Source organism: Triturus cristatus, chromosome 4_1, assembly GCF_964204655.1.
Source record: "Triturus cristatus chromosome 4_1, aTriCri1.1, whole genome shotgun sequence".
NCBI lineage: Eukaryota > Metazoa > Chordata > Amphibia > Caudata > Salamandridae > Triturus > Triturus cristatus.
Window position 1 is genome coordinate 234,317,653 of NC_140585.1, and position 14,268 is coordinate 234,331,920.

Genomic DNA, 14,268 nt, shown 5'->3' on the forward strand with positions numbered 1-14,268 from the left:
AACCTGCTTGCTCAAACATCTGTATGATTGCTGTTTCTTAATGCAATACCATAATATACTAAACACCAGTCCTGCTTTGCTGCCCCTGATTCCAGTACCTTCACTTAATTTCTTACAAGAGCTTATAAGCAGCCTGCTTTGCTGGGAGCATAAAATATCACAAACGGACGGTGTTTGCTGTGTGAGAGCATTTTCTGGGTGTGGCACATCATATCAAAGATACAATTCTTTAAATATACTTGGGCACATATCCCTTCTGTGAGAGGGCGATCCTACATTAGCAGCTGCTCCGCAGGCAAAGGAGAATAAGACATCCATTCTAATGCTGCAGAAGAAAACTAAGCTCAACAATCGGCGATTTAATGGTGATATCCCTTACATCTAAATAAAAGACAAGCTAAGCTCTGGTGGATGTAGCCTCCTGTCTCCAGTTTTTCCTTGAGACACTTTCTTGCCACATAAATTCTTGATCTAAGCATGGGCTCCTTGCTAACTCGCCTATCTGCTTACATAGAATTCCATCTACATAAAAGCTTTAGATGCCAAGTATAAGATACCTTGGACCTAGTAAGAAACCTTTTATTATGGAAAGTTCTCTCACTCACTCATATGGTAACAGCTGCTCTGGTTACAAGGCAAAAATTTGTATCCTCCACTCTTCTTTCTGCTGTTATACATAATGCAGCAAAGAACAGAATTGTGAACGCAAGAAGTGCCTCTAGAATATGTATTTTCCTGTCAAGGGTGGCATCTATCTCATGCCAAATAAGGCCACCAGATGCAGTGGAGGAAATATGTATTTATTTTTTATCTGATCAAAAACGGGCTGCATGGTAATCGCCTCAAATTAATAAGTAAGAGAATGTTACAAGAACAGAGGCACTGGTTCTGTGTGAAACTGTTGTTCCTCCACACAGCCATTTGTCTCTAAATACTGCTACAGAAAAAACTGACATTGAGGTGCAGAGATCTCGCACTTCATTGTGCCTCTGTTTTAGGTACTTCTGCTTGGAACCAGCACCTTTGCTACCTGCTGTGAGAAACATCACTCTGCACAATGGCTGGGCTTGAATGGCAGCCTGGAAATTACATTTGAAGCGAACAAATCCAAAATGGTTTTGAAACCTAAGACCATACATCCACGTACCCAGTCTGCAAAATGTGTATTAAAAGAAAAGTGGCATCCAAACCACCTACTATGTTCCAGACCAAAGTTCTGCAAGGAAGGGAGTGTTCCATTGAGTATTATAGGAGCTGTTGTGTAATCAGGGGTGGTGTCTGCCTTACAGCCTGTCTCCAAATCGTGAGGGGACATCACCTGAAATCTGCACTGTATGCTGGAAGGGTGAAGGATCTGCTGACATAATTAAAAATTCTTTGCACTTTAAAAAATTGACACTTGGAAAATATTCAGCATAGTTCAATGTTATCCTATGGGGTAAACAGTTTTGTGGTTAATCGGGTAAGTATGCCATTTATAGTTCCAGTCTTTAGGACCAAAGGTCAGCAGTGGGCGAGGTAGCAACACTGCACCCTCGGCGCACAGGGGCGGTTGGGCGCAGTGGTCAAAATCAGAATTCAGCCGAATGCTTTTCAATTAAGCCGGGGGGGGGGGGTTGAAGCCACACTGCTTGCAGGTAGGTAAATTGGTTTCAGGGCCCATCTTTGGGGATTAGCCCCAGCACAGGGAGGGACACAAAGCAGCACCAAACATTCGCCACCAGCGGCACAGGGGCAGCCGGGTGCAAGGTGAAAACACAGCGACGGGCGCCCCATGCAATCCTATGGGGATTCTTCTTTTCGGAAGCAGGCTGCAGGCATGAAACCAGAGGGTCCAGGCAGAACTCCAGCGACAGCACAGGTAAGTTGGGGTCACAGGGGCACAGCTGGTCAAGCTCTCCAAAGCCCAGAGGCTGCCGGTGCAGGGGTGCCTTTAGATGATGGATCTCGTATTAGTGGGCTGGTCCTGGTGGTGGACCTTCAGATCCTCTCTACCTGTGCCGTCGTGGAGTACCGGAGAGGTTGGTCAATGCTTGATTCGGAGTCCTGGTCTCTTGGGAGACTTCACTAAGCAGTTAGGCCACTTAGATTTGGTTGGGACTTTGGTGTCGGGTGATGAGTGGGCACGAGTCACGAATCTGCCTGGAACTGAAGTTTTTGTTGTGGGTTCCTTCTGAACAGGTCCGCTGTCAATGGGAGATTGGAGTCTTTAGTTAAAGGCAGCAGTCCTCCTAGAGGTTGCTGCTGTTGCAAGTCGCAGGTTCTTCGAAGGTGGAGACTCGCCAGTAGGGCTAGGGCTAGGGCCAAGGCAGTCATAGTCTTCATTATTCTCTGCAGGGTCGTCTTCTTCCTTCGTAGGTCATCAAAGGTCTAGTTTCTAGGTCTGGGGGAGGCACCTAAATACTACATTTAGGAGGTGTTTTAAGGGAGTAGCAGGTAGGGCCAATTGGCACCTTACCTGGGGTGACTACACCCTCTACCATGCCACCCTCCTTTGGGAGGGTAGCATAGACCTCGCCCTGATTAGAGGGGTCTCCCAGCTTCAAGATGGCAGGGATCCCCCAGCTTCAAGATGGCAGGGATCCCCCAGCTTCAAGATGGCAGGGACTGAAAGATGTGCTTCACCTCACCTCTCCTTAGGGGTGGAGTTGGCAGAGGTGAACACGCCTCCTATTAAGTTTTCCTGCTGGTTTTACCGGCTGAAGTGGGGATGTAAACCGGGGGCTGCAAAAGCTTCCATTTCGAGCACTGGCCTTTGAAGCTTTCTACTTCGTGGACTGGCCCATCCTAGGGGAGGAGGTGTGACACCTCTGCCCAGGGTGTACATTGTTTCTGGTCGCAGAGAGCAGGGGCTCTCTACCCAGGGGTCTAGAAACCTGTCTGGTGGTGGTGGCTGCATCCAACAGTCAGAGACCACACCATTGTTGGTAGATTTGTTTTTTTTTGGGGGGGGGGGGGGGGCCTCTGAGGTACCCTCTGCATACATGGTACCATGCATTCCACACTGGTATCAGTGTGTATTTGTTTGCGAGGAGTAGTTTGATACTAAGAGGAGTAGTTTGGTACCAAACACTCCTGTATTCAGTGAAGCCATCATGGTGCTGAGGAACTTGAATTGTCTAGTTTCCAGCCAGGTACTTTCTATGGCTCCACTGGCACTTCCAATATTAAGGAATTAGCCCTCATATTGTAGGGTCTTATATGCTTATGCAGATATGCCCACACCTGTGGTTATGTGCACCCTACCTTAGGGCTGTGAGGCCTGCTAGAGGGGTGACTTATCGATGCCTTCAGGCAGTGCTGGCTGGCATGGCACCCAGGCAGGTTGCCATGTCAACTTTGTCGTTATTTCCCTCATGTGCATGCAAGCAACAATGGCCGTGGTATGGCTCGAGTGAGGGGTCCCAGGGCACTTTCTTTAGTCCATAGGTACTCTGGTTTCCATTTACTAGGAGCTTACAGGGGGTTAGAAGTACAAATTGGTGATTTGTTTTTAGGGAAAAAGCACTGGCACAGGGGTCCTGGTTGGCAGGAACCTTGCGCACTACAAACGAAACCACATCAAAACCAAGCAAAAAGTGGGAGTAGCTAACCAAGCAAAAAGAGGCACTTTCTCACAGCAAAGCAGTGTGTCTGGCCCTGCAGGATGAACAGCAGATGAGGAGAGATAGAGTTGTTCCGGATGAGTAAAGCGCCCAGAAGAAATTGGCAAAAAAAAAGAGTAAGCCAGGAGTGACTCGTGCTGGAAGGGTGGCTCTGTTGATTGGCTGTCGCATCCTGAGCTGTTGCCCGCCACACTAGCTTTGTGAGAAGATTGTAACTGCTCGCCTTCGCTACCCTTGTGGTCAATTACTGAGTTTTTTCACTTGGTCCAGTTTGCAGAACCATAGTAAGCTTTGCGCTAGGACACCAGTGGAAGACTACCCCTGCCACCCCGTTTGGGGCCCAGCAGCTGCTGTCTGCCCTGCGGCCCCACACTGGGCTTCACTGGGATCTCTTGAACACAAATATGTATTTAGTATTTATTGGTTATCTTCTATTGTCTGATTTACCCAAAACCTAAAAACACTAAAACGAGGTCTTCCGCTGTCATTTCAGGCCTGTAAAGAAGCGTCAAATAAGCAGCGCAGATGGAGCAGCTGCTACTTCTGCGCAAGACGACAACTGGTTAACGGCAAGAGTCCTCTGAGCATGCAAACCATGCCAGAAACTGGACATACCTTTTTTTTAATTTTGATAAACCAGTGGGTTTTAATCAAAGCAGATCAGTGGCAGTTCTATTCCTTCTTTCTGCCCCTTCCACTTTTGCTATAAGAAAACAAGCATTTACAATGCAATGGTCTCGGCATTGGTAAAGTTAGAGCTATTGGCATTGCTCTTGACATTGTTTTTGTTTGTTTTTGTTTTTAATACATTTAAAGAAACGGCATTGTCATGAGCAATGCCAATAGCTCTAACTTTAACAATGCCTAGACCGTTGCATTGTAAATGCTTTTTTTGTTTGTTTTTAAAACATTTAAAGAAACTGCATTGTTATTTACAATGTCAATAGCTTAATCACTCTCCAAAGCGAGATTTATTATGCAAGCATTATTTGTGAAGTTTGGCAAATCCATAAATATGAGGAAAACGCTGCAGCAGCGCAAAATGCCAGTGGGCCAGACTAATATGCATGATTAGTATTTGGATCCCATGCCCATTCCTTCTTGGTCCTCTCTGCTGAAACTGCTGCCTGAAGTGTCAAATTTTATTAATACTAAACAAAAATCGCACTACCGTGCCAGGGCCAGACTTGGCGTTGATAATGATTGTTTGAAAAGGGAACTTTGAAAGGATACGAACTTGACCAATTCTGGTTTCAAAATATAAGAGAACACTGTAGAGGCATGCGTCTACCGACTGTTATATATAATTTGGGATATATGTCTTAATCTGTCGAGTTCAGCCACTGCATGTTTATATTGTCTGTTTTTGAAACTCAGGAGCAGTAACATTGTCGTGGTGTCACTAGGGCTTCAAGTGGATTCTTTCTCAATATTTTATACAAGCCACAGTTACTGCTAATTTATCTTATGCAACTAACCACGATTGACACAAAAATGTAATACACACGTCCAAAACAAACTCTGAAAATGCCTCCTGCTCAATTTCTACATTATAAAATATACTTTCAGGTAGAAAGTCAACAGGTCAATGTAGTTTCTTCATATTAGTGTACAAGACAGATTTTTTATAATAGACGAGTAAACAAAAATTATGCGACTTTACCTTGCAAATGAAACCGTGAAAACAAAACACCGAGCAAGACTTTACAAATTTGTTAGGAGCAAATTTCTAAGTATGATAAAAAAAATGCAATTAAAAGAGTCAAGGTCAATGTTTGTTGATAAAAGCATAAAAAAACTTTTCTTCAAACGACAAGGGAATACGTGCTCAACGGACTGAGTATGGGAAGGTATAGTTGTATATACGATTTTCAAAAAGGATAAACAACGTATAAATGGATTATAGGAAAGAAAACTACAGATTAGGGGCAAATATTCACACACAGTTTCAATTACTTACCCTTTGATTCACTGACACGGAATCCTTCGAATTGTAAAAAGATGGCCTCTCCCTAAAACCAAGCGGCTGTCTGGACGAAGGCTTTACTGTGGTGCGAAGGAGTTACTCGGGTATGGAATGCGCGAGCCCTTCAAGAAATTACACGCAAGGCAGAATTTGCACAAATTTGACTACAACTCTTTCAGAATTTCTGCAAAAAAGTCCCGTCTACTTCCAAAAGTGCATTCATTATAAACGAGAAGTAAATCCTGCTGGATACAGTCCGGTGTCTCCCTCGAGCTCAGTTCCTGGAGTGATGTTCTGAACTTGAAACACACACACGCTCTTTCCCCAGGACATCCTGAGTGCGCACAATGGCAAGGCACAACAATCCGTGCGCCCCTGCGTTTGTCGCCTGAGGCGTCCGAACGTAAGGGCGGGGTTGGGGGGGAATAGGGGGTTGATCTGCCTGCGATCCCAGCCAAGTGGCCCCCTGCCGGAGTACATGTCTGGGATCTCAGTCCAGAAACAACACATACGAGTGAGTATTTCGGCTCTCTGCTGAAATTTGCGAGACAACGGGTGATCCTCAAATCACTGGGCACTGAGATCTCAATGTCCTTGAGTTAGGCACCGTTGCCTTTGCACCTTTTTGCACTCGACGCTTGAGTGCTTTGAAGTGTTCTGAGGCCTGAGGTTTACCATGGAGGCTTTATACCGGACTCGGGGAATTACCCAGTGATGCAATCTTCGGGCGAGGAAGCAATCAGAGACCGTCTATTGTGCTGCGAACGCGACTCAGGCTGCCCCTTTCCCCGGGTCATTACGGTACTGCTGGTCTCTAATCAATCCTAATGCGATGGCAATTGGAGTCCCTGGTGAAGCCTTCTCGGGTTTCCTATAATGGCTCTACCACATTTCGTGGACCCTCTCCTTTAACCTGAGATGCGAGGGGGGCAGACCCTTCCCCGCTCCTGATTACTTCAAGATGTGGGGGCTGCGGCGGACAGAAGGAGGGAGACACGCGGCGAGCAAGATCATTGACATGTGACCCAAGAAACTGAGAGAGTGAAGGGTTAAAACAAATGGGAGAAGAAAGAAAACGGAAAGGGAAAAAAGTTTTTAAAAAAACTAATGGATTCAATGAAAACAAACAAGAAGGAATATGGAAAAGTGTGAAGTACACTGTGCGAGTCCTAAAAAAACACGAGGGCACCGAAAGACACCACCGCCTTTCTCCGAGGCAGCAGAAATGCCTCAGAGAAAGGGAGCGTCCTTTTCGGATTCGGGGGCGTGTTTTGCTGTTGTCTCCTCCCTGAGACTTTTCGCAAAAAACACGCCCCCCGATCCGAAAAGGACTGGGCATGATTAGAGTGACGGGACCTCTTCTCCAATGGCTGGCCAGCATTTACGAGGCCAGCCAATGGAGAACAGGGGAGAAGAGGTGCGGGTTCAAGCCCCTCTTCTCCCAAGTCATTATCTCTCGCGAGCGAGACTGCGCAAGCGCAGCCTTCGCCAGCCAAGACCTAAAAAGTGATTTTCAGTTTCAAGAAGAAATTGTACAATAACTTCTGTGGGACTGTCACATGAGAAAGGGGTGCCTACTACAGATAGGGTCTAGTGCCCAAGTGTACTTCTTGAAATGTACTTTCTGAAACCGATCCACCTTTGGAGTCTTTCCATTCTATGATATCGGTCACTTCGTGTAGTCCATCCAGATGTCCTGGTTGGGACCTGTGGATGGGATAAGAGTATCAGCTCTGTTGTTCCACAAACCCTCCCCTACACCCAGTCTGGCATCAGAGTGGCAATTCTTTCTGTGGTGATCTATCTATAGCTTCACTCAGGAACTCGCACTCCTATTTAGACGATTGCTTTTCCGCCGGAGAGTCACGACACACACCCCAGCCGCTGCTCTTCCGGGCATCCTCAGGAATGCCTTCTGCTGTGGCCTTCGGGCCCTTGCTCAGGCAGTTCAATATGTGGCTCCTCATTAACCCTTAGTGTGGTAGTTACAGAGACTCCTGGTGTGGAAGGCTTTGTGCTTCCACTCCATAGGAAAGAGAACGGTACAATAATATCTAGATCTTAACTGCGTTCAGTCTGAAATGTCGCACTAACAAAACAGAATCCAGTTAGTGAGTCACTGAAATCCCTGCGTGTAGCGGTGTTATCCTCTCTTGGATGAGTAAAGTTCAAGCCCGGCCGGGTGAGAATCCTGCTGCAAGGCCGTCGGGTGGCGCTGGCTCGCGTGTATCCGTTTTAAATCCGCCGTCGGGAGTGAAGGCAGTGTTTGTTCGCCTCTTGGTTGGCGGAAACCTTGTGAATGGCCTCCATCAGTTCTGCAGTAGTGTATTTATTTAAACAGTGAGTGATTCTTTGTCAGCGCGCTTTCTTAGCTTTTGATAAAATGTCCAGTAACACCACCCAATTAAAGCGTTAACAGCGTGTTTTGGCACGGCTCTATTTGTGTCCTGTGCACGCAGCCGACTGTGCTGTACCATCGGCCTGGATGTTTTTAAAGCAAGTTAAGGATGCAGGATGAGGGGACCACACGGAGAGCATCGCAGGAAGCGATTACCAAAGCATTGGGGCTTCCCAGCACGAGCAAAACACCACTGGTTTCTTTTCCCACAAATACGGTCCTATTTGGAGGAGGAGGACTTGTCCTGGTAGATCGCCGCAGAGCTTTATAGGTTGGCAAACATCTGTGTAACTATCTTTGAAACACGTGTGACAGTTCATTTACGTCTTTTTAAAAGTGTCCTTTTCTTCTCTCCAGATTTTACTGCGCTTCCAAGTCCAGAGGAATTTGATTGTAATTCCAAAATCCGTCACTCCAGAGCGCATCCGAGAGAACTTTCAGGTGAGGAGTAATTGGGCTCCAAAGGAAACCGGGCCGGGGGGGGGGGGGGGGTGGGGGGCAGCCGTGCCGTGCCGTTCAATTCAGTATAGTCTGATTTTGTAAAGAGGTAAAAGCATGAACAGGTTAACTCAGTGGCGTAACAAAACTTGAGGGGGCCCCCTGCAAAGCACATGGAGGGGGCCCTCTCCAACCACAGTCAGGAGCTCTCAGGCCAGGGCAATGTGCTGAGGAGACCCCCTGGAGCTCGGAGGCCCCCCCACACCATGGGGGCTGCAGGGGCCTTTGTTACGCTACTGCTTCCCTTCACAGCCACAATTAATGATATCAAACTTTAGAAATACTACCTGTACATTTTAAGGTGAATGAAACACAGCTTTTGTTTATATAAACCCCCCACTTCATAGCTAATGAGAAGAAACCGGGGGTCTGTATGTTATAGTGGAGAGGTTCACTGATCGCAATCCCTTCTACGCTCTGTTTGCTCATTACTTTCAGTTGCTAATATTCAAGGCCACTGGAATTATGTGGCAGGGATGGATCAAATTATGTGGCAGCGTTGACTATAATATGTTGCAAGAAAAGGCAAAGTATACTGTATAATGCGGCACAATGTTGGGATAGCATGGCCTCATTCTTTTTTTTTATTTTTACTTGCGTTATAAAAGTTTGGGCAAATGTTTCATCCCATTAATACAAATGGACTCAGTCTTTCATCCTTCAAAAGTCGATAGCAAGAGTATCATTGAGTCGAGTTGTACACATTTGTTATACAGAACTAAGACATCCATTGAGACGACCGTGTGCTTTACAAGAGCTCATGTGTGTTTGTTTTTTATTCCTGTGTATTTCTTGATAAGCCATCCTGCTCAGTGTTGAAATTGGGAGGTCTGTTTTTAACATTCTGCCCTAAACTTACCGTCTTTTGAACTGAGCAGTGCTGAGAGATAAGCTGATATATTTTTTTGAAATGAGGAGTGCTGGGAGGTATGGCCTAATATGAACTTCTTTTGAATTGTGCAGTGCTGGCGGGGTATGGCCTGTAATGACCTTCTTGTGAACAGAGCAGTATTGGGGGATATGGCCTGTAATGACCTTCTTTTGAACTGTGCAGTGCATAGGAATATGGCCGGAAATGACCTTCTTGTGAACAGTACAGTGCGGGGGTAAATGGTCTAAAATCACCTTTTCAACTGTGCAGTGTCTTTGGGATATGGTGTGAAATGACCTTATCAGCGGAGCAGTGCTGGCGAGTATGGCCTGAAATGGCCTTCCTTTGAACTGTGCAGTTCTTCTGGGATATGACCTGAATTGACCATCGTTTGAGCTGTGCAGCGCTGTGGGATATTGTAGTGCTATGGGATATGACCTGAAAGGACCTAATTTTGAACTGTGCAGCGCTTGGGGAAATGGTCTGAAATTACCTTTTTTAGAACTGTGCCGTATTGGGGGATATGGCCTTGTTTTGAGCTATGCGGTATTGGGGGATATGGCCTGTAATACCCTTCTTTTGAATTGTACAGTGCTGGGGGATATGGCATTTTTAAAATCTAACACAAGAACTGGTATGTAGAGTCTTGTTATTCATCTTAGCCTTTGGAGCAGGAAGATAGAACGATCTACCCAGGATCACTGTTTGGTTAGGCGCAGGGTAACTAGTACTAGAACATTGCTCCCTTGTTTACGTTCTGGAGCTGGGCCACTTGACTACCTCAACACTTGCAAAAGTGGCTGTAAAATTCGACCCCCATCACTCGCCCACTCTGAACGAGCTTGATGCTGGGGGGCCAAATACCAACGTTGGCAAGTCTAGATTCCACCTCCCGCCTCTTTCTTCCACCACTTTCCACCTCGGACTTCTTTACCTCAATCTTGCAGGTTCTTTTTCACCACTGCTTTCTCTCATTGCCAGAGATTTCCTGTCTTTGTTTCCCTCCCCTCTCTCTTTTCTGCCTTTTTCTTGCTTTATTAAAAAAAAAGTCTGATTCTGAATAATTCTCTGCCGAAAAAAGAGTGCCTTTACTTGGGGTTGGATAAAACTTTTTTGGGGGTGGGGGGGGGGGGGGTCTGTGAGGCCCATTCGGTTAGGGCATGTAGTGTGTTAGTGCCAAAGAGACCAGCTTTCCACTACACCTACGGTGTGTCTGAGTGTGAACAACTTAAATAGCATTGCTTGAGTTCTGGCTGGGGAAGGGGAGTATTCTTGAGTTGGAGGCAATGAGGTGGCGTTTCTGCATCCTTAGGCCTCACGTGGGGCATATTATCAAGCCAGGTGATAAAATTATCGCCGCTTTAGCGGCAGAAAACTGCAGCTAAAGTGGCTATAATGGGCTTTATAATATGCTTTATGGATTTCCAATTGAAGCCCATGTTAGGCGTCCTTCACATTTAACATGGGCTTCAATTGCAATTCCATAGAGCATATTATCAAGCCCATTATCGCCGTTTTAGTGGCAGTTTTCTGCCGCTAAAGCGGCGATAATTTTATTGCCTGGCTTGATAATGTGCCCCATAGTTTCTTCAGTGCAGGCCACTGTCCTTCATCATATAGGGGAAGTCGGGCCTCCAGGACCACAGAGAAGTGTGTTGGTCAGTAGCAAGTAGTAGGAATGGCACACTTTTCGGAAAGACACTCTTGATCGTGCTACAGCCTGGACCAGGGGCTGTAAAAGACCAGGGCTTCACACAGGGACCTGTCTGTCAGTCCAGCAGGGTATACACAGCCAGGACTCGTTCCTTCACCCCAGGATCCCTTTCCATCTGAACCACCCATGCCTTCACCTGCCCACTCCATCCATACTGCATCGCAGCTAGGGAGGTGGGCGAAAAGCGCTCTGTCTAGCAGAACTGGAAACAGCCAGTCACTTTTAAATCCTGGTCTTGGACCTATGGGTGATAATGTCGAGCATCTTATCCAACAACCGCATTTACATCTTCCTCCCCAAGACACCCCCTACGCTATCAACTTGGATCGCGTTCCGGCACTGAAAAAGAGCATGAAAGAATCCGAGGTAGATCTGAGGCATATCAATCAATCAATGACATTTATAGAGCGCACTACATACCCGTAGGGTCTCAAGGCGCTGGGGGTGGGGGGGTGCCGCTACTGCTCAAACAGCCATGTCTTCAGCTTCTTCCTGAAGGAGAGGTGGTCTTGGGTCAGGCGCAGGTCGGTCGGGAGGGAGTTCCAGGTCTTGGCGGCCAGGTAGGAGAAGGACCGTCCTCCTGTAGTCGCTCTTCGGATGCGGGGGACGGCGGCGAGGGCGAGGTTGGCTGATCGGAGGTGGCGTTTGGGAGCGTGGAAGTTGACTCGGCTGTTGAGGTAGCTCGGGCCTTGGTCGTGTAGGGCTTTGTGTGCGTGGGTGAGGAGGCGGAAGGTGATTCTTTTGTTGACGGGGAGCCAGTGCAGGTCTCTCAGATGTCCGGAGATGTGGCTGGTTCGTGGGATGTCGAGGATGAGTCTGGCTGAGGCGTTCTGGATCCGCTGGAGTCTCTTCTGGAGCTTGGCGGTGGTACCGGCGTAGAGGGCGTTGTCGTAGTCCAGTCGGCTGGTGACGAGGGCCTGGGTGACGGTCTTCCTGGTCTCGGTGGGGATCCACCAGAAGATCTTCCGTAGCATGCGTAGGATGTTGAAGCACGCCGAGGAGACGGCGTTGACTTGCCTGGTCATGGAGAGGGAGGAGTCCAGGATGAAGCCCAGGTTGCGTACATTGGTCTGTCGGTTTGGGTGCGGTGCCCAGGGCGGGAGGCCACCAGGAGTCGTCCCAGGCGGAGGGTGAGGAGCCCAGGATGAGGACCGCCGTCTTGTCCGAGTTCAGCTTCAGGCGGCTGGTCGTCATCCACTCGCCTACCTCTTTCATCCCTTCGTGTAGGTTGGCTCTGGCGGCGGCGGGGTCGTTGGTCAGGGAGAGGATCAGCTGGGTGTCGTCGGCGTAGGAGATTATGTTGAGGTTGTGTTGGCGTGCGATGGCCGCGAGGGGGCTCATGTAGACGTTGAAGAGGGTGGGGCTCAGAGAGGATCCTTGAGGGACGCCGCAGATGACATCGGTGGCCTCTGACTTGTACGGTGGTAGACGGACTCTGTGTTCTTCCGTCGAGGAAGGAGATGATCCATTCCAGCGCCTTGTCCTGGATTCCGACGTTGCTGAGGCGCTGTACTAGGGTGCGGTGGCAGACAGTGTCGAATGCTGCGGAGAGGTCTAGGAGGATGAGGGCCGCTGTTTCTCCGTTGTCCATCAGGGCTCGAATGTCATCGGTGGCGGCGATGAGGGCGGTCTCGGTGCTGTGATTGGCTCGGAAGCCGGACTGTGAGGGGTCGAGGGATCCATTCGTCTCGAGGAAGGCGGCCATCTGCTTGTTGACGGTCTTCTCGATGACTTTGGCTGGAAACGGGAGGAGCGAGATGGGGCGGTAGTTCTTGAGTTCGGTGGGGTCCGCTGTGGGTTTCTTGAGTAGAGCGCTGAGTTCAGCGTGCTTCCAGCTCTCAGGGAAGGTGGCGGTGTCGAAGGAGGTGTTGATGATGTCTCGCAGGTGGGGTGCGATGACAGCGTCAGCCTTGTTGAAGACGTGGTGAGGGCAGGGGTCGGTCGGTGATCCGGAGTGGATGGAGTTCATCGTGCGGATGGTGTCTTCGGTGCTGATCGGAGTCCAGGCGTGGAGGGTGGTGGGGAGGGGTGGTTGTTCGGTCTTGGTGTGCGTTGGTTGGTTGTTGAAGCTGTTGTGTATGTCCGCGATCTTGTTGTGGAAGTATGAAGCGAGGGAGTTGCAGAGGTCTTGCGATGGGGTGATGTCGTTTCCTGCGCTGGGGTTGGAGAGCTCTTTCACGATGTTGAAGAGTTCCTTGCAGTTGTGTGCGTTGTTGTCCAGCCGGTCCTTGAAGGCAGTTTTCTTGGCAGCGCGGATCAGCTGGTGGTGCTTCCGGGTGGCCAGCTTGAAGGTGGTCCTGTTGTCCGGTGTTGGTTCCCTTCTCCAGACTTTCTCGAGGGCTCGGCAGTTCTTCTTGGAGCTCTTGAGTTCGTCGGTGAACCACGGGGCTTTCTTGCTGCCGGGTCTGCTGGGCGGGGTCCTCAGCGGGGCGAGTTCGTCCGCGCAGTTGCTGATCCACTTAGTGAGGTTGTTGGCGGCCTGGCTGGGGTTCGCTGAGCTGGCAGAAGGGTGCTGGCTCAGGGAGGTGGCGAGCTGGTCTGCTGTGATCTTGTTCCAGCTTCTGCGGGCGGCCTGTTGCTGGTGGTGGTGGGTCGTCGTTCTCTTGAAGGTGAAGTGGACGCAGCTGTGGTCCGTCCATTGAAGCTCTGTGGCGTGGCTGAAGTCGATGTCTTTGCAGGATGAGAAGACGGCGTCGAGTGTGTGTCCGGCGAGGTGGGTGGGGGTGGATACCAGCTGCTTGAGTCCAAGATTGGCGAGGTTGTCGAGCAGGGTGCTGGTGTTGCGGTCGTTGTTGTTCTCCAGGTGGAAGTTGAGGTCCCCCAGGAGGATGTAGTCGGCGGAGGGGAGAGCATGCGGGCTGACGAAGTCGGCGATGTCCTCGCTGAATTGTGTGCGTGGTCCCGGGGGTCGGTAGATCAGGGTGCCTCTGAGGGTGGTGTTCGGGTCGGTGTGGATCTGGAAATGCAGGTGTTCGGCGGTGGTCAGGGAGTTGTCGGTGCTGGTCGTGAGACGGATGGTGTTCCTGTGGATGATGGCGATGCCTCCTCCCATCTGGTTGGCGTTGCGGTCCCTCCGGACGATCTTGTAGCCCTCCGGGATAGCGATGGCGATGTCGGGGGCTGAAGAGGCGTTCATCCAGGTCTCCGTGAGGAAGGCAACGTCAGGGGCTGTGGCGTCTAGGAGGTTCCAGAGTTCCACGGCGTGTCTGTGGACGG

At 49.2% G+C, this 14,268-nt stretch overlaps 1 protein-coding gene and 1 long non-coding RNA gene across 3 annotated transcripts in view; one reads left to right on the forward strand and one right to left on the reverse strand.

The window, feature by feature from the left end:
- LOC146854178 (uncharacterized) overlaps nucleotides 1-14,268 on the reverse strand; it is a 265,426-nt gene that overhangs the window by 247,161 nt on the left and 3,997 nt on the right. The window lies entirely within an intron of this gene.
- Nucleotides 1-14,268, forward strand: part of LOC146854179 (aldo-keto reductase family 1 member B1-like) — a 217,432-nt gene that overhangs the window by 168,116 nt on the left and 35,048 nt on the right. For both annotated transcript variants that reach the window (XM_085651951.1, XM_085651952.1), the window contains exon 8: nucleotides 8,327-8,410. In XM_085651951.1, the coding sequence (XP_085508077.1) occupies nucleotides 8,327-8,410 (84 nt within the window). The remainder of the gene's footprint in view (nucleotides 1-8,326; nucleotides 8,411-14,268) is intronic.